General features: G+C 44.4%; 1 protein-coding gene across 1 annotated transcript; it reads left to right on the top strand.

Annotated features, from left to right (window-relative positions):
- On the top strand, positions 1 to 27,993 carry LOC128421376 (probable E3 ubiquitin-protein ligase HERC6). The gene is made up of 23 exons (XM_053404096.1): positions 1 to 326; positions 3,338 to 3,494; positions 4,837 to 4,913; positions 5,689 to 5,916; positions 6,888 to 6,982; positions 7,295 to 7,422; positions 8,871 to 9,016; positions 9,609 to 9,682; positions 11,291 to 11,418; positions 12,541 to 12,600; positions 13,151 to 13,247; positions 14,702 to 14,891; positions 16,923 to 17,074; positions 17,673 to 17,789; positions 18,878 to 18,988; positions 19,745 to 19,915; positions 21,156 to 21,302; positions 22,116 to 22,282; positions 23,741 to 23,807; positions 24,592 to 24,662; positions 25,783 to 25,966; positions 26,103 to 26,205; positions 27,175 to 27,993. The coding sequence occupies exons 1-23, from the start codon at positions 71 to 73 to the stop codon at positions 27,387 to 27,389; spliced, it is 3,141 nt and encodes a 1,046-aa protein (XP_053260071.1). The 5' UTR covers positions 1 to 70; the 3' UTR covers positions 27,390 to 27,993.

The raw sequence follows: 27,993 nt of genomic DNA, 5'->3' as shown, positions 1-27,993 counted from the left end.
AGTTGCGCGCCAGAGGTGCTCAGCCAGCCGGAGGAAAGTTGAACCGAAGTTGGGCAGGGAGGGAGCAAGGATGCCGACGATGCTGTGCTGCTGGGGGAACGGCTCCTTCGGGCAGCTGGGGCTGGGCGAGGAGGGGGTCTCGGAGCCGCTGCCTTTCCGTCAGGCCCCCGAGGCCCCCGGCGGGCCGGAGGTGGTGCTGGTGGCCTGCGGGGAGCGGCACTCGCTGCTGCTTCGGGCCGATGGCAGCGTGGCTTCTTGCGGGGACAACGCCCAGGGGCAGCTGGGCAGGAGGCTCCCCCCGGGGCAGCGGCGCGCCCACGTACCAGGTAGGGACACTACACGAAGGGTCGGCGTGGGGGGGGGGCGTGTCTTTTTCTACCCGAGCGACCATCTCTAACCCTCTTCTCACTTCGCAGTTTCTAAATTTGGGAAATCTCTTTCCATCACAAAGGGGAGAGAAGGAGGGGAGGCCCCGATCTTAAGAGATCACACGCCCCGTCGAGTGAACGGAGCATCTTCCTCCTTGCACTTCCTTCCTAAGGAAGCCAGAAAGAATATTTTAAATGCTGCTTTTTGGGGGGGTGTATTGGTTTGTTTTGCTTTTGTTTTATTGTCTTGTTTTGCGTTTTCATTTTGTCACTTTATGTTGCGAACGTCCCTGTGATCCTCGGGTGAAGGGCGGTTTAATAATAATAATAATAATAATAATAATAATAATAATAATAATAATATATGCATTGATGTGAGCTGCCCGTATATTCCTGGCCGGGCATGCAAATATTGTTGGTGAAAATGAAAAAAATGAAGTAGACGTCCCCTGGCAAAGGCAAAAACTTCGCTCCCCCCCCCCTTTGTTGAGCTGGGATAGTCGCCCCTCTTTGTGTATAATACTGTATCCTAAGGATCCTTCCTTCCAACTTTTCCCGTTTGTAGACTGGAAACACACACACACACACACACAAACCTGCGAGGGGGGCAAACATCTAAAGGATGTTGTGGGGAAACGCAAGCCATTCCCTTCCTACCAGGGGACACCCCCGGGGTTGGGGGCTTGAAATTAAATAGAATCCTAGAATGGCAGAGTCGGAAGGGATCGCCAAAGACCATCTATTCCAACCCCTGGTTCACTCCATCCAATTTGAACCCATCCCGGACCTTGCTTAGCAAATGTGCTAGCAGCTTTACCACTGCACCACTCGGCTGCTTCTAAAGTGGTTTGGGGTGGGGGGCTCTTCTTCTCGCCCACCGAGAGAAAATATTTCAGCCCTTTCCCCGCCACGTAGGGATGAGTCACCGCTGTACCTGAGAGCGCCTTTTAAGTTTCAGTTTCCGCTTCTCAGCCTTGACTCGCATCCTTGTGTAAGAGCCTCTGGTGAGTAGGCGCGCTTTGCAAAGACACTTTCGGTTTCCTTTCCTCTCTTCTGCGCGCTCTTGCCACCAGCTGGTCTCCCTGTTATTTGAGATAATGAGGGTTTTTTGTCTGCTCCGGGCACTTGTCCAAGCTGAAATTAGGCTCCCAGAAAAACACAAAAAAACTAGACGGCTCTGCAAGTGGAGGCTTGATGACCTTTTGCCATTTCACATCACACTCTTTTCAGCAAATAAGTTTCCTGGAAAATATTGCTTTCACAAGGAGCGCGGAAGCAGTAATTAATCCAAGACTGCCTTTAGAAAAGGGATGGAACAAATGCAACTACTTGTTTTTGGTCACTGCCTTTCTTTTGTTACACCCTCATCCCTTAGAAAGAGGAAGATTTCCCTTTCTCTTGTGGGGCTACCTTTGAAAGTGACCCGGAAACTACAATTAATCCAGAATGCAGCAGCTAGACTGGTGACTGGGAGCGGCCGCATATAAAACCGGTCTTGAAAGACCTACACTGGCTCCCAGCACGTTTCCGAGCACAATTCAAAGTGTTGGTGTTGACCTTTAAAGCCCTAAACGGCCTCGGTCCTGTATACCTGAAGGAGCGTCTCCACCCCCCATCGTTCTGCCCGGACGCTGAGGTCCAGCGCCGAGGGACTTCTGGTGGTTCCCTCGCTGCAAGAAGCCAAGTTACAGGGAACCAAGCAGAGGGCCTTCTCGGTGGTGGCACCCGCCCTGTGGAACGCCCTCCTACCAGATATCAAAGAGAAAAACAACTACCAAACTTTTAGAAGACATCTAAAGGCAGCCTTGTTTAGGGAAGCTTTTAATGTTTAATAGGTTATTGTATTTTAGTGTTTTGTTGGAAGCGGCCCAAGTGGGTGGGGGGACCCAGCCAGATGGGCGGGGTATAAATAATAAATTGTTGTTGTTGTTCTCACCAGATCTGCACAGCAAGGTTGTTTTCCCCTTCTGTGTTTCAAGTTTGCTTTCTTACCTTCCTGCAGACGCAGATGAGGTCTCCTTAACCCCATACCCCATGGGGCATTACCTGATTTGTTTCCCTGCACCAAACTGCGGTCTCACTGAACCTGCCAACTTGTGAGATCACTGAAAGGAATAATGTTTTTAACTGCTTTTAGATGCTTTACATGGGCATTGTTTTTTAAGAACGTTTTTGCTTTGTTTCAGTTTTCAAATTGCACATCTGCCTGGCGGAAAGAGTGCGCAGATGTCCTGCTTTCTCATCCCCAAAAAGTTGGGTGGTATGTGCTTGGGATAGTTGACCCATCATATCTATTCTTTGCAAAAAAAAATGACGTTTATATAGATCGTGCAATAAATAATAGGTTTATATATTTTGGAAGGTTGTTTATTCATCTGTTTGCTATTCATTTGGACCCCTGTTAATTCGTTACTTCAAACTTTGCGTGATGGTTTCTGAAGTCAAGGAGCAGGATTTTGTCTATATTTGGATGCAAGCGGACACCATTTTGATTGAAGATGGCAGACTGAACCTTTGAAGACTGCTCTGATTTTAACCACTTGTTTCAAAACTGCACTGGGGTGGGGGGGTTTTTTTTGGGGGGGAGGTGTTCTTAGAATTGCCAAGCAACACCAGGTATGAGGCTGCTGGTCATTTTTTAAAAATCACATTGAGTGGCATGTTCAGATGTTAAACCATGGTTTAGCATTAATAGAATCAAGCCTGGAGTGCGTGCCCTCCCCCTTTTTGAGATCAAAATCCTCCCCTCTTGCTGTAACTTATGGCCTTCAAACTTGAGGACCTTTGGTTTGTTCTAACTGTAGTAAGCAAAAATATACCAAGATCAAACCATGGGTATCTTAACTCACAAATGGGGGAGTTCATGAACCCAAGAAATCACCATTTACCTTTGTAGACGGTTTAAATATGTCAGTGACACCTCTGGCTATACAAATGAATATTCTTTTTTATGTGTCCATCTCTGAAAGAGCAAATCCAAGCGTTGGAAACACAAACCATTGTCCACGTGAGCTGTGGGAAGGAGCACTCACTGGCTGTTTGCAACAACGGGAGAGTTTTCTCCTGGGGAGCTGGAGCTTTTGGACAGCTGGGCACTGGAGAATTAAAAGAGCGTTTGATTCCAAAGTAAGCAGCAAATACAGTGGTACCTCGGGTTACAGACGCTTCAGGTTACAGACTCCGCGGACCCAGAAATAGTACCTCGGGTTAAGAACTTTGCTTCAGGATGAGAACAGAAATTTTGCAGTAGTGGCATGGCAGCAGTGGGAGGCCCCACTAGCTAAAGTGGTACCTCAGGTTAAGAACAGTTTCAGGTTAAGAACGGACCTCCAGAACGAAGTAAGTTCTTAACCCGAGGTGCCACTGTGCGTAATACTCTCGGCACTTGCCAAAACAGAGTTGTGTAGTAAATATGGGAACACATATTTGTTGACAAATGCCTTGCGAGTCGAATGTTTTGGCTCCCAAACACCGCAAACCAGGAAGTGAGTATTCTGGTTTGCAAACGTTCTTTGGAACTGGAACGTCCAGCTCGGAAGCCGCGCCTTGGTTTCCGAACGTTTTGGAAGTCGAACGGACTTCCGGAACGGATTCCGTTCAACTTCCAAGGTCCGACTGTACTGACTTCATCCAGGGAAAAGGGAGTTCAAATCTCCTTTCAGCTATGCTTTTTCCTGACAGCCTTGGGAGGTTTTTTCTCCTCTGTCTCAGATCTGGGCTGTACTTGCCTCTTCAAAACCTGCTCACCTTTCCTTACCTGGAAATGCTAGGAATTGTGAACCTGGGACCTTCTGCATGCAAACCATGGGTGCTGCTATCGAACTATATGGCTTTCCTTTCTTGCAGATAAAAAAAAACTGAGAAAGTTGCTTGTAGTCAAAATCCTGGGGAAGGAAATGCCTTTCTCCCAGGCTGATTGCTTGCTTAGCACAGCTGCCTTTAAACTTTGTTTCAGTTTTGTAATAGTCGCTGTTCCTTCTCCCTCTTACCTTTTGCTTGTTATTTTCTTTAAGAATACATATTACTGCTGCAGGCTGACCCTGGTGTTCTGGTTAAAAGCTAAAGAGAACGACTGCTTCAATGAGTCATCTGCATTTCTGGAAATTTAGCATAACATTCAGTTATAATCATTAATTTAAAATAGCAATGATTTATTTTGTCATCGGCACATTAGCAGTTTGCTGGTTGTCTTTTTTTTTTAATGATTTAAAAATAGTTTACCATTATTTGCCAGGCCAATTGGCCAACCTTTTTCTTTTTAAAAAAGAAAACAACATCAGCCTGTTTAAATGCCTAAACCCCCATTCTAAAAGTGTCAATCACAATAAGACTGCTTCCCCTAAACATGTTTAATAAATAACCCTAATTACTATATAACCCTAAGCATGTTGACTTCATAAATTTATTATGTCTCAGTACTTTTTTCTGAATTGTAAAATCTAAACTTTTCTTTCCATAACTTTTACAGGAAGGTGGATGGTTTGTCTAAATACAAAATAATACAAGTTGCTTGTGGGAACTATCACTCAATAGCCCTGGCGAAAGGTAACCATTCACTTCAAACTTTGCCACATTTCTATGATTTGCTTCAAATGCTTGGTTGTAATAATAGAGTCTCAAAATGTCATAGAATCATAGAATTGTAGAGTTGGAAGGGAACCTGAGGATCATCTAATCTAACCTGCTGTCCCATACAGGGATTCGAACCTGCAACCTTGGAGTTATCAGCACCATGCTCTAACCAATAGAGCTATGGCTTCAATGGAATCTTAGGCAGGCCTTAATCCCGGAGTATGGAACTGGCCCTGACTAGTGGGCAAAAGGGTTACCTCCCCGACCCTTTGTGGGTGGAGCTTGATAGGTGGGTGGAGCCTCCCACCTATCAATCACCTGACACCACAATGATGTCAGGTGACCTTTTCCTCCTCTTTCATATTGCTGTCTTGCCCAGTGCTTTGCATATGGCATTGCAGGCACCTATTTTCACCTGCCCCAAACCTGATGGTGGGCGTGGAATGGCTGAAATGGCCTTTTGTGGGGCCAAGTGGGGATGCTTCTTGGGACTAGTCAGGCCCACAGACCAGAGATATCTCAGCTCCAGCTTTAGCCCAAAGGGAGGTGAAGGATTGTCAAGTTGGGAAAAGCTGCTCTGGAATAGACCCTGATATCCTCTGGTGTTTCCAGGGGCTCTTCAGCAGGCAGCTTGGTGTGAAAATGGTACGCTTGATGAAGAAAGGTTTGCCGGTCTTTCCAGCTTGTGAGGAGACTGCCATGTAAATACGTGATCTGTTTTCTTCCTCCCCTTCTTCCTCAAATGAAGATGGCAGAGTTTTCTCATGGGGGCAGAACACTCACGGCCAGCTTGGTCTTGGTAAAGAAGTCACGTACCAGGCTGGGCCGCAGCAAATTTCTGCTCTTGACGGCATCCCGTTGGCTCAAGTGGCTGCCGGCGGGTCACAGAGTTTTGCCCTGTCCCTTTCCGGAGTTGTGTACGGATGGGGAAAGAACAATGCACACCAGCTGGGATTGAGTCAGGCCGACCCCAAAGGTAAGCATGGTCTTTAAAATCATGTTTCCTTGACGACCAGCTCTTGGTTGCTTCCACTTGCAGGTTGTGTCATGGTTGCCCAAGGAAGAGAGGACTATTGAGGTGGAAAACTGAAGTGGAAGCGGTTTTGATGATTCCACAACATCCTGGAGAGCATAAACAAGTTAGGGTGCTTCAAGATGGTTGTGGAATAGGTGCTCCTCATGCATGCAAGGCTCCCCTTTCTCCAGTGTCCACACAATGTTGTTGGCATCACAAGATAAGCCATAGTTTTCCTCAATTAATCTAGATTCTCCCAATTGTGGTTGAGAGAACCTGTTAGCAACAACTCCCTTGGGATATTAAGCCCCTATACGGAAGCTTCTTTTAAAATTAGTGTTCAGACCACTTCACCAGACCTTTAAATATTACATAAAAGGTAAAGGTAAAGGTACCCCTGCCCGTACGGGCCAGTCTTGACAGACTCTGGGGTTGTGCGCCCATCTCACTCAAGAGGCCGGGGGCCAGCGCTGTCCACAGACACTTCCGGGTCACGTGGCCAGCGTGACATCGCTGCTCTGGCGAGCCAGAGCCGCACACGGAAACGCCGTTTACCTTCCCGCTGGTAAGCGGTCCCTATTTATCTACTTGCACCCGGGGGTGCCTTCGAACTGCTAGGTTGGCAGGCACTGGGACCGAGCAGCGGGAGCGCACCCCGCCGCGGGGATTCGAACCGCCGACCTTTCGATCGGCAAGCCCTACATATGTCCTATTTATTTCTCTGTTTGAGGCCCTGTTTTCTCATTTAATATGCTTTTGTTTTGTTTTGTTTTGCTTTAAGTTTTTAAAATAAAAAGTCTTCCAAAATTATGGTTGCCTTGATAGGAAGTGAATTTGAAATCTGACCAGAAAGTAGCATAATGACATTTTAAAAAAAATATTGGACATAACAATGCATTTCATTATGATAAGCAAATATGCCTCTCCAACAGAGCAAATCTTCAAACCGCACTCAATAGCTGCTCTGAGGAAACTTGATGTGATTTACGTCAGCTGTGGAGATGAACATACTGCTGTGCTCACTCAGGTTGGTACACCCCAAACCTTTTGATGTTGACTAGCACCAGATTGTGCCTGAAAGTGAGGGAACAGCCCTTACCTAGAGATACCTGGGGTTGACTCTTAAACCTTCTGCATGCTGTACTGCTGAGCTATAGTCCCCTCATAACAGATAAGGAACATGGCAGATAATTTACAAAAGCAGTGTGTTGGGGTTGCAAGAGGAATGAGAAATTTGAACCGTTTTATTTTCTTGGAACTGGAAACACGCAATAGGCATTATTAACAAGAGTAATAATAGTTTAATGCTAGAACTCTGTTTTGCCAAAACTCTGAATAGAACGGCAGTGTGTTCACATTTGGAGATGACAGCGCTGGACAACTAGGGCGTAGTTCTTCAGCCCTAAAGACTGGCCCCGAGAAACTTGAGTCAGTTGATGGTCCAGTTTCTCATCTGGCGTGTGGAAGGTATGTACCATAGCCTTACTCATATGTAACATTGGTCTTACAGGGGACGCGGGTGGCGCTGTGGTCTAAAGCACTGAGCCTCTCGGGCTTGCTGATCAGGTTGGCGGTTCGAATCCCCGCGATGGGGTGAGCTCTTTTTGCTCTGTCCCATCTCCTGCCAACCTAGCAGTTCGAAAGCACACCAAAAAGTGCAAGTAGATAAATAGGTACCACTCTGACGGGAAGGTAAACGGCGTTTCTGTGTGCTGCTCTGGTTTCGGTGTCCTCTTGCGCCAGAAGCGGCTTAGTCATGCTGATCACATGACCCGGAAAAACTGTCTGTGGACAAATGCCGGCTCCCTCGGCCTGTAAAGCAAGATGAGTGCCACAACCCCAGAGTCGTCTGTGACTGGACTTAAGTGTCAGGGGTCCTTTACCTTTACCTTTTTTAACGTTGGTCTTGGTCCTGATGTCATGCAATACCTGCTTGCTGTTTATTGGCACTTCTACTGTGTCTGAATGTGTTTCAGGAAGTGGGGCAAGCTAGTAGGCTGTCATAAGGGTGTCAGAGCTGGTCGACACACCTCATTCCCTGCTTACACCGATTCACAGAATTTCATCTGGATGGGGCTGTTTTGTGAAAGTGAAGTGGCACATCAGTGAAATTGTAAAGCACAGATCATGGGGAATCTGTGGCTCTGCAGATGCTGTTAGATTATAGTTCTCGTCATTCCTGAACATTAACATGCTGGCTAAGGATGACGGGGGCGGGGGGGTCCAACCAGCTCTGGAAGGCTACAGGTTCCCCATCCCTGCTGTAATGGAAATCCTGGCAAGCAAAAAAACCACAACACTTGTCAAAATCCATTGGTATGATGGAAAACGAGTGAGGTCCCAACTAAAGAAAAATGGCAACTTAAGCTGACGGAATATGCACAGCTTGCAGAGCTAACATACAGAATAAGAGAACAAGAAGAACATAAACATTTAGAGAGGAGTGGAAAACGTTTATTAAATATATGGGGGAAAATTGTGAACACTTGAAAACGTTGGCAGCATTCAGTTAAATTCAACAGTGTAAATAAGTTTTGAATAACGGAATACTGCATGGTTTAGTTTTGGTAAAAAAATTCAGGGATTTATGATATGCAAAATGAACCATGGAATGAGAAGAAGGGAAGTCATTGATATTTTAAGGATGTTTAAATGAGTATTCTAAATTGTAAAACAGAAAATTATATCCATTGCTATGAGCTGACATTGCATTTTACAATTGCCTTTCTGTACACTTTATTTTTTATGTACGCTGCTTAGAAATGCTAATGACTGAGCAGTACATTAATGTCTTAAATAATACAAAGAGTCATTTAACTGATACAACAGAAACAAAGAGTTTCACTGCTGGACCTCTAGTTATATTCTGTAAGGTGCATATAGATAAAAGTACACTTTTTTCTCCCCTCAAACAGCTATCACACTGTTTGTATCTCTGCTTCTGGCCAACTGATATCTTTTGGACGTGGACCCCAGCAGCAGCACAATGGAAGTGGACCATCTTCTAGCAAAAGCGACGGGAGACAATGTTTTAACATCAGCGCTCTGGTTTCTCCTAATGGTACATCTTTTCTCTTTCAAAAATTAAATTAATTGATTCACCTGCGTTTCTGAAAAGTGTACAAAAGACTTGTACACCATAGAAAATAAAAACAGCAACAATGTTTGGAAAAGAAACTGGCTCTGTGAAGACTACGAACATACTCTTCATTATTATAATGTATATTTAATACTGAATCTCCTGTGGTCTGTATCCTGTATCAGGGATGTGGAATCTGTGTGCTTGTGGATGTCGTTGGACTCCATTTCCCATCAGCCCCAGCCAGCCTGGCCAATTGGCAGGGAGCTGTAGTCCAGCAGTATCTGCAGGGCCATAGGTTCCCATTCCCTTTCTTTCTGACCCAGGAGCCACAGAACTGTCTTCCCCAGATTCAAACTCAGTTTATTGGTCGTCCGCCGCTGCATTAAGGTACTGACTCAGGGCTTGCACAGCTTCTCCTGATTAAATAGTCTTCTATGGACACCCCAAAATGGTTCCTGTAGAATTTGCTTTGATGATCCCAGGAGAAGAGGGAAGGGAAAGTACCAGGAAAAGAAGCCCAGTTAACATGGGTTGAGCACTTAGGGCTGATCCGCTTTCATGTTCATTGCAGAATTGCTGGGTGTCCGAGTAAAACAGATTTTTGCTGGACCATACGTCACCTTTGCCACGGTGCTTTGGACGCAGGTAGATGGCTCACCTTTTCTGTATATTCTGTTGACTTTGGGATGTTTTCTACAGGATGGGGGCACAGCTTTCATATCAGCTTTCAACAAGCCTTCTCAATGGAGGTTTTTTATCCCAGTGGATATCTGCATTGGATCCGATTTGATTTTATGTATGTACAGTAGAACCTTGGTTTTCGAGTGTCTTGGAAGCCGAATGATTTGGAACCTGAATGCCGAAAACCTGGAAGTTGAATGCTTCCGTTTGTGAACGCGCCTCAGAATGGCTTCTGAGGCGCATTCCTCCATTTTCTCCCATCAAAATTGCTGTCCGCCTATTGTGCCTTGGTTGTCGAACGTTTCGGTAGTCAAACGATCTTCTGGAATGGATTACGTTCGACAACTGAGTTTCCACTGTACTGTTGTTCTCTTGAGCTCTCTTTCTGTGTGTGTTTTGAGTTTTTAAATATATTTATAGAGCTGTTTATATATGTTTTTATTCTATTGCAAAGCACTTCAGGATGGCTTATAGGAAGCAATGCATAGTAAAATAAAATAATGCAGCAGCATACTTCTAGCTTTGGCAAACTGCTAATAATAACTTTAGTAATAACTAAAGATAATGAGGCTGAAACTCTTGAGTTCAAACCACATCTTGGGCCTGAACTCACCACATTGTGGCTTGCCTAAGGTGTTCAGCCTTTTCCTCTTTCTCTGCTTCTACATTCCTCCCCCTGACCCCAGGTGCAGTATGGAAAGAATAATTCTGGGCTTCCTAACCAGGCTGTTTATAAGGATTGCTGAGATAATTCTATCTGGAGTATATTGAAACCTATAGATACACTTGCACATTCTGCATGGCATTTTGTGAATTGTCCCAGTATTCAGCTGTAACCGTGAAATGTAGCTGTAGCTATTTCTTAACTATAGATAAGTTTTCACCAGCTGATTTTTTAAACCAGGCTTCCTCAAACTCGGCCCTCCAGATGTTTTGAGACTACAATTCCCATCATCCCTGACCACTGGTCCTGCTAGCTAGGGATCATGGGAGTTGTAGGCCAAAAACATCTGGAGGGCCAAGTTTGAGGAAGCCTGTTTTAAACTATTTGGACCAAATTTGAGCGGCCCGTACCTCATCCCAAACCTATGCACCGCTTCTGGACTAAACATCAGGAAGAACTTTCTGATGGTGGGAGCTATTCAACAGTGGAACAGACTCCCTCGGAAAGTGGGAGGGGGATTATCCTTCATTGGGGGGTTATGGGCAGAGGTTGAAGGGCCTTGTTGAGATTCCTGCATTGTAGGGGGTTGCTCTAAATCAGTGTTCCCCAACCTTGGGCCTCCAGCTGTTTTTGGACTACAACTCCCATCATCCCTCGCTAGCAAGACCAGTGGTCAAGGATGATGGGAATTGTAGTCCAAAAACAGCTGGAGGCCCAAGGTTGGGGAACACTGCTCTAAATGACTCTTGTGGTGGTGGGGGTGGGGGTGTCCCTTCCAACTCTACAATTCTGTGATGATGATCTCTGTCCTTGGTGGCTTTCTATTATCAATGATTAGCCATGTGACACCGAGGGATACTCTTTGACATGACATTTTGTATTGTATGTGGCGTGTTTTTGTTTCGAAGGATTCTGCGTATGCAAATACACCCACCTCTATGGAAACCTTGCCAAAGATTAGCCTGATGGACAGGGCACTGATGGAGAAGTGGTTGTTGGCAACAGCGGAAAGTGTGACGCGGCAGACGGCCAAAAGGTTGCAGTCTATATTTTCTATATTTAGCATAAAGCTTCAATCCTGTTTTTATCAGGCTTTACAACTAAAACATCATAGGAGAGCCACTGTAGACAGTTCTGTTCTCTGTCAATATGGCACTCTTAATTCTATTATCGCAATGATCCTTCCCAAAATGCTGGACAGATTTACAATTTATTGCACAAGCCTAATAATAATAATAATTTTATTATTCATACCCTGCCCATCTGGCTGGGGCTCCCCGGCCAATTTCAAAGAGGGTTCTTTAGTAAACCAGTTGCCATGTTTACTGCAGGTCTGTGGTTCCCCAACTTTCCCCATCATGGACCACTTGAAGATTGCTGAGGGTCTCAGGAGACTACTTAAATATTTTTCTGCCTGTTGTCGCAGTGCACCGTGCTCAATGCTGTCTTATTTTTTATTTCTTACAGCAATTATATCTTGTTGCATTACAACTTGGAATGCCATAGGCTGTGAATCAGTAAGATACAATACAGAAAGTAAAAGAAGCAATGAAAAATGCAATTAAAAATCAATGTGAATATATATAATGCAATGGAATCCACATGAATCCACAGACACACCTGAATGACATTCATGGACCCCTGGTGGTCTGTAGTCCACAGTGTGGGAACCCCTGCTGCAGACAATTAATTTTATGATGGGTCTTACTTGGGTGTTGGCAACTGGGTGTTCCATTGCTTCTGTTTATGACAGCAGTCCTGTGGCCCTCCAAAAGTTTCTAGACTACAACTCCCATCAAAACCAACCATTGACCATGATGTTTGAGACTAATGTAATTTGGGAGGCCAACAACCTATGGAGAACTGCAGGTTCCCCATCCCAGATTTAAGCTCTATTTAGAATGCAATCCTAAACATACTTCCTGGGACCTGCTTCCAAAAACATAGGATTAATATGTTAATATGGAACTCTTCATAATCCAAAAGTATTAACATTGCAATTACTAGGGCTCCTGTAAGCTGGATTTTAAACTATTTCTAAATGATCCACCGGTACCCCCAGACAGAGTGTTTACATCAGTATGAAATCCAACACGCCTGTAACCAGGCTGACTCGTTGCTGGTTTTTAAAATTGGTTTTCTTCTCCTTTTCCTGCAGAGAAATCGAAGCAATATTTTCTTCCTCTCCTTGTTTAGCAGCAAGTTTTTTGAAACCACGGTAAGTAGCCTTCACTGCATGGGACAAAACATGCAGAAGACGCTGTGGAAGTTTCATTAGGAAATTATTTTGATTTTCTTATACAGTCATACCTCGGGTTACAGATGCTTTGGGTTGTGCATTTTCGGGTTGCGCACCGCGCTGAACCCGGAAGTACCGGAACAGGTTACTTCTGGGTTTTGACGCGTGCGCAGAAGCACTAAATCGTGCTTTGTGCATACGCAGAATCGCAACCCATTTGTGCACAGACTGCGGGTTACGAACATGCCTCTCGCACGGATCAAGTTCGCAACCCGAGCATCCACTTAACCTCGGGTTAAGAACTTAATTTGTTCTGGAGGTCCGTTCTTAACCTAAAACTGTTCTTAACCTGAGGTACCACTTTAGCTAATGGGGCCTTGCACTGCCGCCATGCGATTTCCGTTCTCATCCTGAAGCAAAGTTCTTAACCCGAGGTACTATTTCTGGGTTAGCGGAGTCTGTAACCGGAAGCATCTGTAACCTGAATCACCACTGTATAAGGTGTTAAAATGGTAACTTTCCCCCCCAGATCTGCCATGGAGACTGGCTGCTGCATAGCAGTGGATCTTCAGAAAGCAAGAGAAATGCTCGAGGAACTTGCTACAAGGGACTGGATTGCTGGCAGGGTAAGGGAGGAAAGACCCCTTTTTCCTAGTGTCAACATTTGGGTGTGAGTGGTTCCCCCCCCCCCCCTGGTGGCGAGACTGGTTCCCATGGAGACTTGTAGGGCCAACCATTTCAAGGTTTGTCTCCATCCTTCTTCTCCCTCTTTGAGTTCTATAAGGAGCAACACTGGGACTGAGGAGCAACTGACTGGCAGTGCCCCCCCCCCCGGACTGATTTTCCTTAGGCTTGTAATCTCTGATGGATTTCGAAGAGCATGTGCACAACGGGTGATAACATGCGCTCTCTTCTGGATGCAAGCGCCTTTGGGGGGGACACTGTTCATATGATATCATCCCCCTGTCCCTCTTGTCAGTCTAAAGCAGCTGGAACGGTTATGCTCCAGTTTGTGTTGAGAATGCACTTCTCAATGGCTTGCTGCATACGTGTGTACAGTGTGGTGTAGTGGTTAAGAGCGGTAGTCTCGTAATCTGGCAAACCGGGTTCGCGTCTCCGCTCCTCCACATGCAGCTGCTGGGTGACCTTGGGCCAGTCACACTTCTGTGAAGTCTCTCAGCCCCACTCACCTCACAGAGTGTTTGTTGTGGGGGAGGAAGGGAAAGGAGAATGTTAGCCGCTTTGAGACTCCTTAAGGGGAGTGAAAGGCGGGATATCAAATCCAAACTCTTCTTCTTCTTCTTCTACACTGAGAGTGCTTTCTCAAGTATACTGACATTGCAGGGCTGTGCTAGTGCCCCTCATGTTTGACTCGCCTACGAATGAAATAGGAAGCAGCACAGTGACTTAGTTGCCTCTGTATATCAGTAAATCAACACAACAGTTTCAAACCCTTCTCATTCGAAAGAGAGATAGTATTAAAAACATCTGTGGAAAAACTGAGAACTCGGCTACATTAGTAAAGAAGCAGTGATTTGAATGCGCTATAAACATTCAACACCAGATGGTGCCAGAGAGCAGGAAATTTCAAAATGTGGTTTTCCGTAGAGATTTTTTTCCTTTTGTTATAATGAGCTATTTTCTGATTTACTTATAGTGTGTCCCCCGTTCCCCCCTCCCCGTGTCTAGATCCACCTTAAGTGAGGGGAGGGGAACAGAGGTCACTGTTGCACCATAGTTTGAAAACATGCCCGCCTCTGTGTACAGACATCAAGGATGTTAGTGCACAATGGTGTGTACAGTTACAAACAGCTACGTGCAAAAGCGCCGTGTGCATTACAATTGTACACAGCCTTGGCTTCTGTTGGGTTGTTTTGCTGCTGCCCTTTGAACTGCCTAGCCCTACAGATGTCAGAGCCGATAGGAAGGCCTTAGCAGTGTGCTCCGATTCCTACATTAACTTTACAAAAGTAAAGCTAAAAAGAAGCTAACTGTAAGGGAGTAGGAGCGGGTGTTTGCAATCCATACCCAGTTAAACACACTGCTTTTCTTTCTTTCTTTTTTGCAAAATCGGCTGTAGATCTTTTCTTCTTTGCTGGACAACCTGATTCCTGCCCTTCCACTGAATTCGCCTCACCAGGAGGCTCTCTCCAGCTTCCTCCTCCTGCCAGAGTGCTGTGCAGCACTTGAAGCCCAGAAGATGCAGCATTTGGCTATTCCCTTTGCAAAGGCTGTCAATGGCCTGAGCAAGCGCTCTTTGGACATTCTAGGTAATTGGAGGGTTGGTTTCCTCCCCCCCCCCGGTCACATGAAACCTCAGTTTAGTGTGATATCAGTATGTGGTCACGATGTGAGCCTGGATTTCCAAAATGTGACGTCCCATAGGTTTGGAACAGGCTAGAGGTAAAAATAGGCTCCTAGGAAGTCCTTAGTGCAGCAGTTCTTCTTGCTTAGGTAGTGTCAGGGGACTGCCATCGGAACAGGGTAGGGAAGCAGAGGGGCAGTTGGGTTACAGGGAACCTCCGAAAATCTTGCGAAGCAGTTCCTCTCCCTGTGGTGAGGAAAGCCACACCTCCAGTGGGGAAGAGGGGAAGGGACCAGAGGATGCTGCTGGGAGCCTCAGCACCGCTCCTGGCCAAGCCAGCCAGGAGGGAAGCATGCCGCTTCCATCGCCCACCCTGCGCAGAGGTGTAAAACGCAAAGAAGGAAGGAAAAGGCTGGGGGTGACTAAGCTCTTATGCTGGGGGAGGACCTGGAAACAACCACTCCCGGATTCTGCTAGCGATGGAGGCAGACATGACCTTGTGGCTCTGCACTGTAAATAGTTTTGCACCAAATTAAAACATGTAAAAGACAGGTCAGAGTCCTGACTGGCTACCATTGCCATCTGACAGGTAGCTATGGCAACTGTTGGAAGTATGCTCACGAAAGGCTAGATTCTTGAAGGGACACAAACCTAAGCAGTTCTTTTCATGGGGTATGCATGTGTCCTAAGAGGTAACATATATTTGAAGCCCCTGCAATTAGCAATTCTGCAAAGAAATTCTGGACTCTTGTGACCTGTCTAAATCTTGCAGATTTGCTCAGGGTACATTTGCTCCCATTTTGCATTGATCAGCTTAACTCTATTTTGCAATTCATCCTTGGTTTGCTTGCCACGGGGCAGTTCAGATAGTTTTGCTGAGAGCTGAACTCCCATGTCCAGCTGCTGCAAGTCTTGCTTGGCCAACTCCTAGCTTCTGAGATTTTGGTTGGCATTGCTGCCTGCACAATGCCACTCGTTAAAACTTGCAGCATCTTTACAATGAAAGCGCTGGTTCCCAGGAACCATGAATCTGTCTTCTCTTGGGCTTCCATAGAATGATAGCAAACACAGTCCTGTCTGTCTTGGAAGCCAAGTTGACATCATTCCACTGTGCTTGCACAGAACTTGGTGTGGATAATGGAATTCTATAAGATTAGTGCTTTATTTGAGGAATGGAGATGGGAGTTTCTAGGTTCATAACGGTCGGAAGTGAAACTTGCACGTGAGTTGGTGTGCCTGATGAAATGGAGTCAGCTTCAGTTTTGAGGCAAAATGCCCTCGAGGAGACCCCAGTGTTGCCCCACCCCCAATATTTCCAGATATTTTGATGAGAAGCAGAATGCCAATTGTGGTGCAGTGATTAGTGTGTCAGCCTTGGACCTAGGAGGCCAGGGTTCAAATGCCCACTCAAACATGAAGCTCACAAGGTGACCTTGGGCCTGTTGACATGCAGAGGGCCGAGAGGCCAGCTGGTTAGCCCCGGCTGGGCCGTCTCCTTCCAGCCATCCCACTGCGAAGACCATCAGCTCTGCTCCGATGTAAATCAGCAACCTGGGCTTCTGAGCCAGGGCACACTATCAGCAGATCGAACTGCACACACAGAATAGGCATGAGGCTTGTGGAAGCATACAAAACTACAGATTTATTAATCATAAATCAGGACAAAGAAACATGTCGTCTCTCATGTCATCTCAGAGAGAACAGCAAAAGCAAAAACTATACACACAACGGAAGTTCCCAGCATACTGTGCTGGAATGTAAAGAGACATGTGACACGTAACAATCCCATGTCTGTTCCTTAAGGTGGAATGGAAATGTCGACTGCCTCTCAGCCTAACCAACCTCAGGTAATCTGATGCACTTTAAATAAGAAGTTTGTTGCAGCAGGGCAACAAGCAGAAGAAAACAGGACTGCTAGCGTGGGGAAATATTCCTATCTGAATAGTGAGCTGTGGGGAAGTAGAATAAGATTTGCATGTTCTTTTTCTTCTTTCAGAAAAATGTTGGTCCTTCTTGCCAGGCTCGCATTTAGACCGAATAGTTCAGATGCTAAAGAAAGTGGTGCTCTCTCAGCTGCCCTGTTACCCGTACTACCCTGCCTGCCAGGAGTTGTTACCTCTCCTGGAAGTCCTGAAAAAGCTCTACAAGGTAGGCAACACTGAAAGATTGGCAAAATAATTTTTTTTGAAACGATTGAATTAGCAAAAATGACGGCAACAATTAGAATGCAATCGAATCGAAATCTCAAACAGGAATGGAAATGTGTAGAAGAATACATGGCCAAAAGATGCTCCAACAAGAATTTATTGATATGTATAGACTGATTTCACAAAGTTAAGCTAAGCTAAGCAGATATATAAGATTGAATGTTTAATTATTAAGATACAAAATTGCAATCTCAACAATAAAGTTACAAAATAAGAACAAGGAAGTCACGCACGGGTGGAGGGAAGACACAGGGCAAGAAATAAGAAATGGATAAATGTTGGTACATAATGAAACGTGAAAATGTGAATTTACGAATATAATGTATGTGTATCAATATGTAAAGATTTCATATATGTATTGCAACATTAATAATAAATAAATTAAGTGCAAATGATAATAGTAGTAGTAGTAGTAGTAGTAGTAGTAGCAGCAGCTCTACAAGGTAGGCAACGTCTTGTAAATGCGGGCCGATGACCTGGTAGCTATTTCTAGGTATAAAAGCCTATGGACCTCAACCTTCTTCTGCTTGTCCTTCAAGGTCAACAAGAGGGCTAACTGCAAGCTCCCGTTAAGCAACTTCTACATTGATGAAATCCGTCAAATAATTAATCCCTTTGCAGATTTGGCAAGGTGGCATGTATGGGTTGAAGCTGTGGTAAGTATGATTGCTTTGTGTCAAAAAGCTAAGAAATGCTGAACTCGTGTATCTTGCACAAATTTGATAAGAGAGAAATGCTTCTGCATATCTTAAATGGGAGCATGTGCTTAGTCCTTTGTTTCTTGTTGAAGATTGTATGTGGCAGGACTTGGGACAAGATTTCTGCATGTCTTTCAGATAGGCTGCCAGTCAGAATATATTATGGTAGATTTAGATAGCCAGTGTGGTACCCCTTCAACTTCTATGTGCCCTGGCCAGCATAGTCAATAGGCTGCACTAACCTCTGACTAAGAGGAACCCAAATTGACTCATCCTTTCTCCAGTTTAAGACAGTGCTTGGAATGCAGTAGTTTGGTTTAGTAAAGTTTGCTGAATTAGTTCAAAACTGTTTGAACTACACCCAAAAGTAGTTCCCCTAGTTGCCGGATAAACCTAATGTGAATTTTTTTCATTTTGGGTTAGAACTTTGAATTATTTCTAGTTCACCTTCAAGTGCAATCGCTTACATGTGTTTTTTGCTCTTAAAATCTTGGGGTCTAAGCTTAAAGATTATTGGGAAAACTAAGCAATTCTCATTCCAGTGTGCATGTTTTGATGTTTTATTAGTCTGAACTTTATTTTACATAGCAGTATATGTGAAATAACATGTACAGCAGCTTGTCACATTCTGAGGCTCCTTTGGATGAGTTGAACTGAACGTGAGCTGAACTAGTTTGTTTTATAAAGGGCAGAACATAAACTGAAGTTAGCTCCTATTTGGATATTTGTTCCTTATTCAAAGTGAACTTTCCAAAGTGAAGAAGTTACCTTGTTTGAGTTAGCTGTTCACACGTTAATAAACAGCATCCATTGTGGAAGGGTAGCCATTTTGTATGAGCGAAATCAACGTTTGAATCACACAGGGATGAAAGCATTTGAGAATTGTGGTAATGGCTGCCATATGGCAAACAACACCATCTTTATTCTTGCCACAGAAAAGTGTATGTGAGAGAGTCAAAGTTGGGTGGAGACCAAAGACTGCTGGAAAAGGGAGTATGTTTGTTTGTATGAACCCATTCTTTTAAACAACATTCTTTCTTTGCAAGAAATTGGACAAAGAGGACAACTGTCCCATCTCTTTGTGCTGCTTTCCTTTTGTCTACAATCCGCTGACGAAGATGGAAATATTTGATTACGAGTCTTATAACCTGCAAGAGGTAAGGGTGATACCTAATTGATTGTTAGCCCAGCTTTGCTATTCTACTATTTCTTGCGAGATGAAAGGCTACGGTGAATTTGGTTCTTATTTTTCCACTCTACTTAGTGTGCAGGAGTCTCTGCATGCAGAGACGGGTGCACAATGGAGGAGCAGAATTGTGTTTGCTCCTCCAGGCCATTAGCTATGTGGAAGTGACTCTTGCAGAGGACAGGGATGGGGAACCCTGTCCAAGGGAGGGCAGTATATAAATTTAATAAATAAAAAAATGTATGTCTGCCTCTTCCCTCATCCCTCCAGCTCATCATTTAAGCGTTTTGTGCAGCCGCAACTGGATTTTAAAAGTATAACCTCCCACTCTTCTCTCTCATTGGAATTATTTCTCATTATGCCTTTCATTCCTTCAGGGAGACTCCTGCCTACCTTGAGTTCCTTTCCCCACTTAGCAATTTGTTATGTACTGAAGTTCTCACCCTGGGCCAGCAGGGGGATACTGTAGATAGTTATGCAAATAAGGGATCAAAAGTGACGTTCAGTGATTGGATAGTTTTAGAAACATGTTACAGTAACGTTGTACTGGAGCTCTATATAAGCAGGCTGACTGAACCCTTCAGTTCAGTTCTGTTCTGGCCTCTGAATAAACAAGAGCTGTTTGAAGAATCGGTATGTCGTCTGATATGTTCATCCACAACTTAACACAATGAATGCCTACCTAGCGCCTCTGAAGCACTTATTAAATATGTGCCACTTTCCGCAGATTGTAAAGGCCAATGCTTGTGATACATTGGTACGCAATCGGCTCCTGAGAAAAGGCGAACTCCCTAAACTGCCTGTCTTCCCTTTGAGGGTACGACGCAAGAACCTTGTGGAAGATACGTTGCGCAAACTGAGTCAAGTAGAGGACATTAGCCTGAAAATGCAACTCTTGGTAAGCTGCCTAAGGCCTGCGAAAGTACTGCATAGTCGTGTTGTTCAGGGCTAAACTCTGGAACTAGGTGAAACGACCTCAATGACTAGGTCTGGATTGGGTCAACTGGAGATATTCCGATAAGGAAAGACAATCTCAATATAAAATAGCATGTTACTCAGCTCTGGACAAATTTGAAGCACATTATTTGGTGAGGTTTGTTTGTTTTGTTTGCTTCTTTTTTTTTTACATGTGTGACGTCATTTTCCTGGGTGCTGCCTATTTCCATTTCCACCACTCTGGGCGGCTTTTAACAGAATATTAAAATACAATAGTCAATTAAACATTAAAAGTTTCCCTAAAGAGGGCTGCCTTCAGATGTCTTCTAAAAGTCTGGTAGTTGTTGTTCTCTTTGACATCTGGTGGGAGGGCGTTCCACAGGGCGGGTGCCACTACCGAGAAGGCCCTCTGTCTGGTTCCCTGTAACTTGGCTTCTCGCAGCGAGGGAACCGCCAGAAGGCTCTCGACGCTGGACTTCAGCGTCCGGGTAGAACGATGGGGGTGGAGACGCTCCTTCAGGTATACTGGACCGAGGCCATTTAAGGCTTTAAAGGTCAGCATCAACACTTTGAATTGTGCTCAAAAATGTACTGGGAGCCAATGTAGGTCTTTCAAGACCGGTGTTATGTGGTCTCGGCGGCTGCTCCCAGTCACCAGTCTAGCTGCCGCATTCTGGATTAGTTGTAGCTTCTGGGTCACCTTCAAAGTTAGCCCCACATAGAACGCATTGCAGCAGTCCAAGCGAGAGATAACTAGAGCATGCACCACTCGCAAGACAGTCCGTGGGCAGATAGGGTCTCAACCTGCATACCAGATGGAGCTGGTAAACAGCTGCCCTGGACACAGAATTGACCTGCGCCTCCATGGACAGCTGTGAGTCCAGAATGACTCCCAGGCTGTGCACCTGGTACTTCAGGGGCACAGTTACCCCATTCAGGACCAGGGAGCCTCCACACCTGCCCACCTCCTGTCCCCCCAAAACAGTGCTTCTGTCTTGTCAGGATTCAACCTCAATCTGTTTCCTACAGCCCCAAATATATCCCATCTTATATCTCTCCCATGTACAGACTCCTGAACAGGGCCTCAAAAAAAGGGGACCCTAACAATTAAAGATTGGGTGGCCTAGTAAATGTGATTTTCCTATTTTCTGTTCTCTCCTTTTGTGAGGTTAATATGGTTGGTTTTTATTTTTGGCTTGTAGATTGAATTTGAAGGCGAGATGCCTGGTCACGAAACCGGAGGGGTCTTGTTTGAGTTCTTTTCCTATGTGTTTGAGGAGATGGTGCAGCCAGACTATGGGATGTTTATGTGCTGTGAGCAAAACTCCCCCATATGGTTTCCTTCTAGGGTAAGTATTTCAGACAGAGGACCTGGTCCAAACAAACATCTAGGTCAGACGTAGGTGACACCCCCCCGACCCCTTTTTTAAGCCAGTGGGCACATTCCCTTCTGATGTCCACATGCCACAGGTTTGTGGGGCCAGAGATGAAAGTAGACAGAGCCCAAATGAAATTTGTATTGCTTTTCTACAGTAGGGCTGTGTACATACAGTGGTACATTGGCTCTCAAATGGCTTAGTTGCTGAACAAATCGGAACACAAACTCTGCAAACCCGGAAGTAAGTGTTCTGGTTTGTGAACATTTTTTGGAAGCTGAACGTCCGACGCGGCTTCCGCTTGAGTGCAGGAAGCTCCTGCAGCCAATCGGAAGCCGCGCTTTGGGTTTCGAACGGTTTCAGGAGTCGAACGGACTCCCGGAACGGATTAAGTTCGAGAACCAAGGTACCACTGTCCTATTCCTCTGAAGCATACTCAAAACACATTCTTTCCCTCAAAGAATTCTGGGCACTGTAGTTTGCCCTCACAGAATTCCAGTGCCCAACAACCCTTAACAAACTACAGTGCCCAGAATTCTTTGAGGGAAAGAATGTGCTTTAAAAGTATGGTGTGTAGTCAGCCCCAAGCTACACTCACATCCCCCTCTGTATCCCCCCATACAGAGAAACAAGAGTTCTAGGACACATTCCAGCCAGGTAAAAAAAACACTCCCAGGATGTCGCTCTGCCGCTGGCCTTGGTTTGTCCATAACACACCAGTTTCCTTCTTAAGGTGCATCTGCCTTAGAACATCCAACCCATTTCTGTGATCTTGTGTCCTTGCAGCCCTCGGTGGAGAAGAATAAATATCTTTTCTTTGGGATCCTCCTCGGGCTCTCCATGTTCAACAGAGTCACTGCCTACGTGCCTTTCCCGCTTGCTGCCTTTAAAAAACTGCTGGGCAAGAGACCTACCCTTGATGATCTGAAGGAGCTAAGCCCTGTCTTAGGGAGGTAAGTGTCTTGAACTCTTCCCACCTATTCCCCTAATTTCCAGTTTCTTGTTTCACTTGGTAGGACCAGGCTGAGTCTCCTAACTCTAGGATATTCTATCCATTTAAACTTACAAAGGCCGTGTCACATTCAGCCCCAAGATTCAGCCTCCACAAGTAAAGGGAACCTCAGTACTGTGAGATGATTTTAGGCAAGAGTAAGGAAGTTCTGGCAGCCTAGATGTTGCTACATGGCAGGCCCTGACCATTGGACATGCTGACCACCAGGAGTTTTGGGAGTCTAGCAAAATCTGTAGGGATGCCCCTACCCCTGATTTGAAACAAAATGATGCAAGACATGGAAGTCACCAATCAGATCTTCTGATATTTGTCTTGTTTTGGTTCCCTGCCCCCACTGAGTTCTTACAGTACCTTGGGAAACAGTTTAGGTAGGAGGAAACTGTGTGTGGAAAGGGTTAAATCCATCGCCCCACTTGGAGGCACTGCTGCAATCAAAACAGGGCTTTCCTCCCCACCTAAACCTGGCATCAGGCTGTTAGAAACCACATAAGCCACTTAGTTGTCTAACAGGTGCTCAGTTGAGCATCTTGCCTATAGACAAGAACTTGCTGCTTCAAAGGAAGGGTTTTCAGGAACAATTGTACTAGGGCCTCCTAGGAAGATTGGGACCGCACCATTTCAGTAAGAAATTTACCACCTCCTGGAGCCAGACAGCCATCTCTTCCCTGCCAGATGCAGTGAGGCCAGGAGCAATGATAGATTGATTGACATGTGCTTGATGAGGTATGTCCAAACACATGGACATACACTTGGGGCCCTAAATTGAGAATCAAAGAAGAAAATAAGACCAGATAGATGGGGAATTTCTGAAACAACTGTGGGATATTAGCTCTGCCCAAGGCATGATGGAGAACAGCAATAACCGGGAAAAGATAGACATAATATTTTACAAAGACAGGAAGAAACATCACGGACAGAATCATTGCCACACACAGGAAGAACAAGGATATAGTTTGAGTGCCTCACCTGTAGTTTTATAAATCATTTAATGTGTCAATATGAATGGAAGTTGTTAATATTGCAATTGTTGTATAAGGGATTGTTATTGTGACCGGAGTGTAATTGAAATTAATAAGATTTTGGAACGCAGAAATAAAGTAAATGATCAAGCCATCAATTCTAGCACACAGGGTACCACTAAACTATATAATTTGGTATCTGAATGATTGGTACAGTATTAGTAATTGTATTATAATTTGGCATTGTTACAATGAGTCTATTATTGGATTATTGTAATTGAAAGCTAATAAAAATGATTATAAAAAGAAGGAAAATAAGACCAGATGGGTTGGCCTTTCCCACTCTTTTAACTGTTTGAGTAAAGCTTCTAAATTTATGCTGTAAACATTTTAGGGGTAAAAATATATCCATTTCTATTTCCTTTTGTTTTGTTAACAAGGAGTTTGCAGGCAGTTCTTGATTATGAGCACGATGACTTCGAAACAAGCCATGAACTGACTTACAATGTGAGTACCTCAAATATATATATATATTCTTTTCTTTTTACATGGTCACTGTGTCTCTTTCACCTGGTAATGTCTAGGAATCGCTTGTCTTTTAAGTTAACAGCAAGCAAGCAACTCCTGAAATGTGCTTTGTCTCATTGGCTAATTTTCTTCTTCTTCACCCTTCTCCATTCTGGTAAATTCTGGAGTGCTTCTTTCTGCAAGTGATGGTGGCTCTTTTAACATTTGGGAATGTGGCTAAAATATGATATAAAAGCAACAGTCATGGGAATTTATTTTTAAAAAATCAAATGGTTCTCCCTAGAAATATAGCTGTTTCAACAGAAATACAGTGGTACCTCGGGTTAATAACTTAATTTGTTCTAGAGGTCCGTTCTTAACCTGAAACTGTTCTTAACCTGAGGTACCACTTTAGCTAATGGGGCCTCCCGCTGTCACTGCGCCGCCACTGTGCGATTTCTGTTCCCATCCTGAAGCAAAGCTCTTAACCCGAGGTACTATTTCTGGGTTAGTGGAGTCTGTAACCTGAAGCGTCTGTAACACTGTATAGCTATTTCAACAGGCATAGTTGGGGATCACGACTGTTGTAGGGTCACAGCTTGCTTGTACTTGGTCCATGAACCCCTAAAATAACTTTTAATGACTGCATCATTAGCCAAAACCTGTTCATAGAATTCCCTGTAACTTAAAGGTATTGTATGAAGCTTATCAAGTTTTAAGTGACAAAATTACAGTGTGTGTGTGACTTTGTTTTCAGTACCTTTCCTTAAACATATATTTCCAGATATCTTGGGACAACATGGATGTCGACTTAATTCCAAATGGCAGTTCTGTCGCTGTGAACAATTCAAACAAGTATGTAATGATGCCTGAGGATGTTGGCAGGAAATGTGTCAGGGCGGATCTGAGGGCGATTGGCGGGTGAGGGATGGGACCACAGCTGGAATTTGTTTATTTTGTTAGGACTTTTAAAGACACTCTTCTGTTTTAGATTACTAAAACTTCAAAATGATATGATTTTATTAGTGAGTTTTAACCTTTTGACCGTGAACTGCTTTGAAGAGGACCTTTGAAAAGCAGCATGCAGGTTGGACTGTTATATTGGTGACAACTTACCCGTATTTTTCGCTCTATAAGACAAACCAGACCACAAGACGCACCTAGTTTTTGGAGGAAGAAAAGAAGAAGAAAAATATTCTGAATTTCTGAAGCCAGAACAGCAAGAGGGATCGCTATGCAGTGAAAGCAGCAATCCCTCTTGCTGTTCTGGGTTCTGGAATAGCTGCGCAGCCTGCATTCGCTCCATAAGATGCACACACATCCCCCCTTACTTTTTAGGAGGGAAAAAGTCAGTCTTATAGAGCAAAAAATATGGTACATTTCAGATTTTCAGTTTGCCCTATCCCCAAGGGATAGCAACAGTTGTTTGTCGATATCTGCAAGGGTTCCTTTCCCCAAAAATCCAAGTCAAATAAGTGGAATATAGAAAAGGAAAGCAGTAGCTAGGCTAAAGGAAGAGACACAAGTGTTTCAATCTGCAGTTAAAATAGCCCTAACCATTTTGAATCGCATCCCCTGGTCTGCTGCCATCTTGATCAAGACATTGTTTCATTATGGTGTCTCCCCGGCCATTCAAATCTTCTGGGCCATTGGTACATTTTACATGACGGTATATCCTAGTAGGCCCAGAACATTAATTTTTAGGAGTTCCTAATATCTCTGTTAAGTATCCTGGCAAAGGAACTTGTACATTGCTATTAAGCGAACATATGCAAACATAGTATGATTGAATAGAGTGCTGGATTTGGACCAGGAAGACCTAGATTCAAATCAGAGTTTGCCTGTAGATGGGTCTGCGGCCTCCTGGTGGCTGCTAAAGTTTCTATCTATCATCTATCTGTCTATCTATCTACCTATCTAGGCAGTCAAATTACCTGCCCATTTATTAAATGTTTTACCCTCATTTCTTCCAAAGGAAGGAGTTTGTCAACAAGTATGTGGATTACGTCTTCAACAAATCAGTGGAGGGAATTTTCCAAGAGTTCAAGAGAGGGTTTTACAAAGTCCTCGATGAACGGATGGTTGCCTTCTTTGAGCCTCAGGAACTAATGGATGTGGTGATTGGGAACGCAAATTATGACTGGGAGTTATATGAGAAGGTTGGTGGAGAGGGGTGGGGCGTGTGGAACTACTTGCTAGGCCATCATTATATTGGGTTTATTTTATTTTTTTCAAGCTTCACCTATTCATCTTTCTCTTTGTCTGATTTCATTTTCCTTCCCCTTTTCTACGAAGAACACTGTGTACTGGGGGATATACAGTGAAACACACCCTACCGTAAGGATGTTCTGGAAAGTTTTCCACGAACTCACTTTGGCGGACAAAAAAGGCTTTCTGTGTAAGTATCCCATTCTCAAGGCCCAACCTTCAAGCGGTCATTGATTGAAAGCCCATCTTTTTCTGGAAATCAACTGGTGTGAGCCTGTTTTTCAAGGTAAAGGTAAAGGTACCCCTGCCCATACGGGCCAGTCTTGACAGACTCTAGGGTTGTGCGCTCATCTCACTCTAGAGGCCGGGAGCCAGCGCTGTCCGCAGACACTTCCGAGTCACGTGGCCAGCGTGACAAAGCTGCTCCGGCGAACCGGCACCAGAGCAGCACACGGAACGCCGTTTACCTTCCCGCTAGAAAGCGGTACCTATTTATCTACTTGCACTTAAGGGTGCTTTCGAACTGCAAGGTGGGCAGGAGCTGGGACCGAACGACTGGAGCTCACCCTGCCGCGGGGATTCGAACCGCCGACCATGCGATCGGCAAGTCGTAGGTGCTGAGGTTTTACCCCAGCGCCACCCACGTCCCCCTGTCTTTCAAGGAGTGCGCTTGAAATCCTGCACGGAAACCTCAAAAGATTCTCTCAATTTGTATATAGAAACAGCACTGATATTTTCCTTCATAATGCAATGAGCTTTTTGTCATGTACTGAAGTTCTCATCCTGGGCCAGCAGGGGTATACTGTAGATAGTTTTCACTCAGGTCCACATATGCAAATAAGGGATTGAAAGTGACATTCAGTGATTGGATAGTTACAGAAAGTTGTTACAGTTGCGTTGTAGTGGAGCTCTATATAAACAGGCTGGCTGAACCCTTCAGTTCAGTTCTGTTCTGGCCTGTGAATAAACAAGAGCTGTTTGAAGAATTGCTGTGTCATCTGATATGTTCACCCACAACTTAACACTTTTGATCAAAACTGTACTGGGGAGGAAAGACAACTTGCAAAGCTAGATTGTAGCATTAAAAGATGTTTGGAATGGTCTGAATATTTTCTATTTGTGCCCTTGCATTGTCTAATCCTCCTCCTTGTCAATTTAGTGTTTGTTTTAGGAAGTGACCGGGTCCCTGTGGTAGGAATGGACTCCTTGAAGCTAACAATCCACTCGCATAAGTCACTTTCAGAAGAACATATCCCTGAGGCCCAGATCTGCTTTCACCTCCTCCTTTTGCCACCTTATTCAACCACAGGAAAACTGAAGGAGAAACTTCTCCAGGCTATTGAGAACAATCGTGGCTTTGGCAAGCAACTCTAATACAGGGACTTGCAAGATGTGTAGCTTTTGTCTTCAAATGAAGGGAAGTTTGTCTTATCAGGCAGTCTGCTCACTGGCCTTTTAACTGGCCTTTGGTCAGTTGATTGACTGATTTCTCTCTCCCCACACCCACAATTTAAGAAAAAATATTTTAGACCTTAGTATAGCCTGCTTTTATGTGTAATCACGTCCACATTGGCCTCATTACTCCAGGGCTAATTCATTCACCCAGTTATTTCCTAAATTGTTATATTCCTGTAGTTTTCCTATTATCCCACTTTCAGGGTGCATTTTAATGATTACTTTTAAAGGTACCATTGCAACAACAGCACGGACATTTTAATGTGTGAACAGACAGGCTGGTGCCTCACTCCATTTGGAGATGCAGAATGTTATTTTTTATTGTTCTTATTTATTTATATGTACCAAAATGTAAGTGAGAACACAGAATAGATTCAAATCAGCACACATTATTCTGGAAAGAGTACTAAAAGCAAAGTATATTGGAATTATAGACTTTCAGGCAAAACAGACTGTTCTAAACTGTGTGTTTAATATTTTACGGTAAAAACCCTGCTAAATAAATTCTTAGCTGATTATTGTC

Source organism: Podarcis raffonei, chromosome 9, assembly GCF_027172205.1.
Source record: "Podarcis raffonei isolate rPodRaf1 chromosome 9, rPodRaf1.pri, whole genome shotgun sequence".
NCBI classification, from domain to species: Eukaryota; Metazoa; Chordata; class Lepidosauria; order Squamata; family Lacertidae; genus Podarcis; species Podarcis raffonei.
The sequence above is the reverse complement of the archived record's forward strand: the minus strand, read 5'-3'. Positions and strand labels throughout refer to the sequence as shown.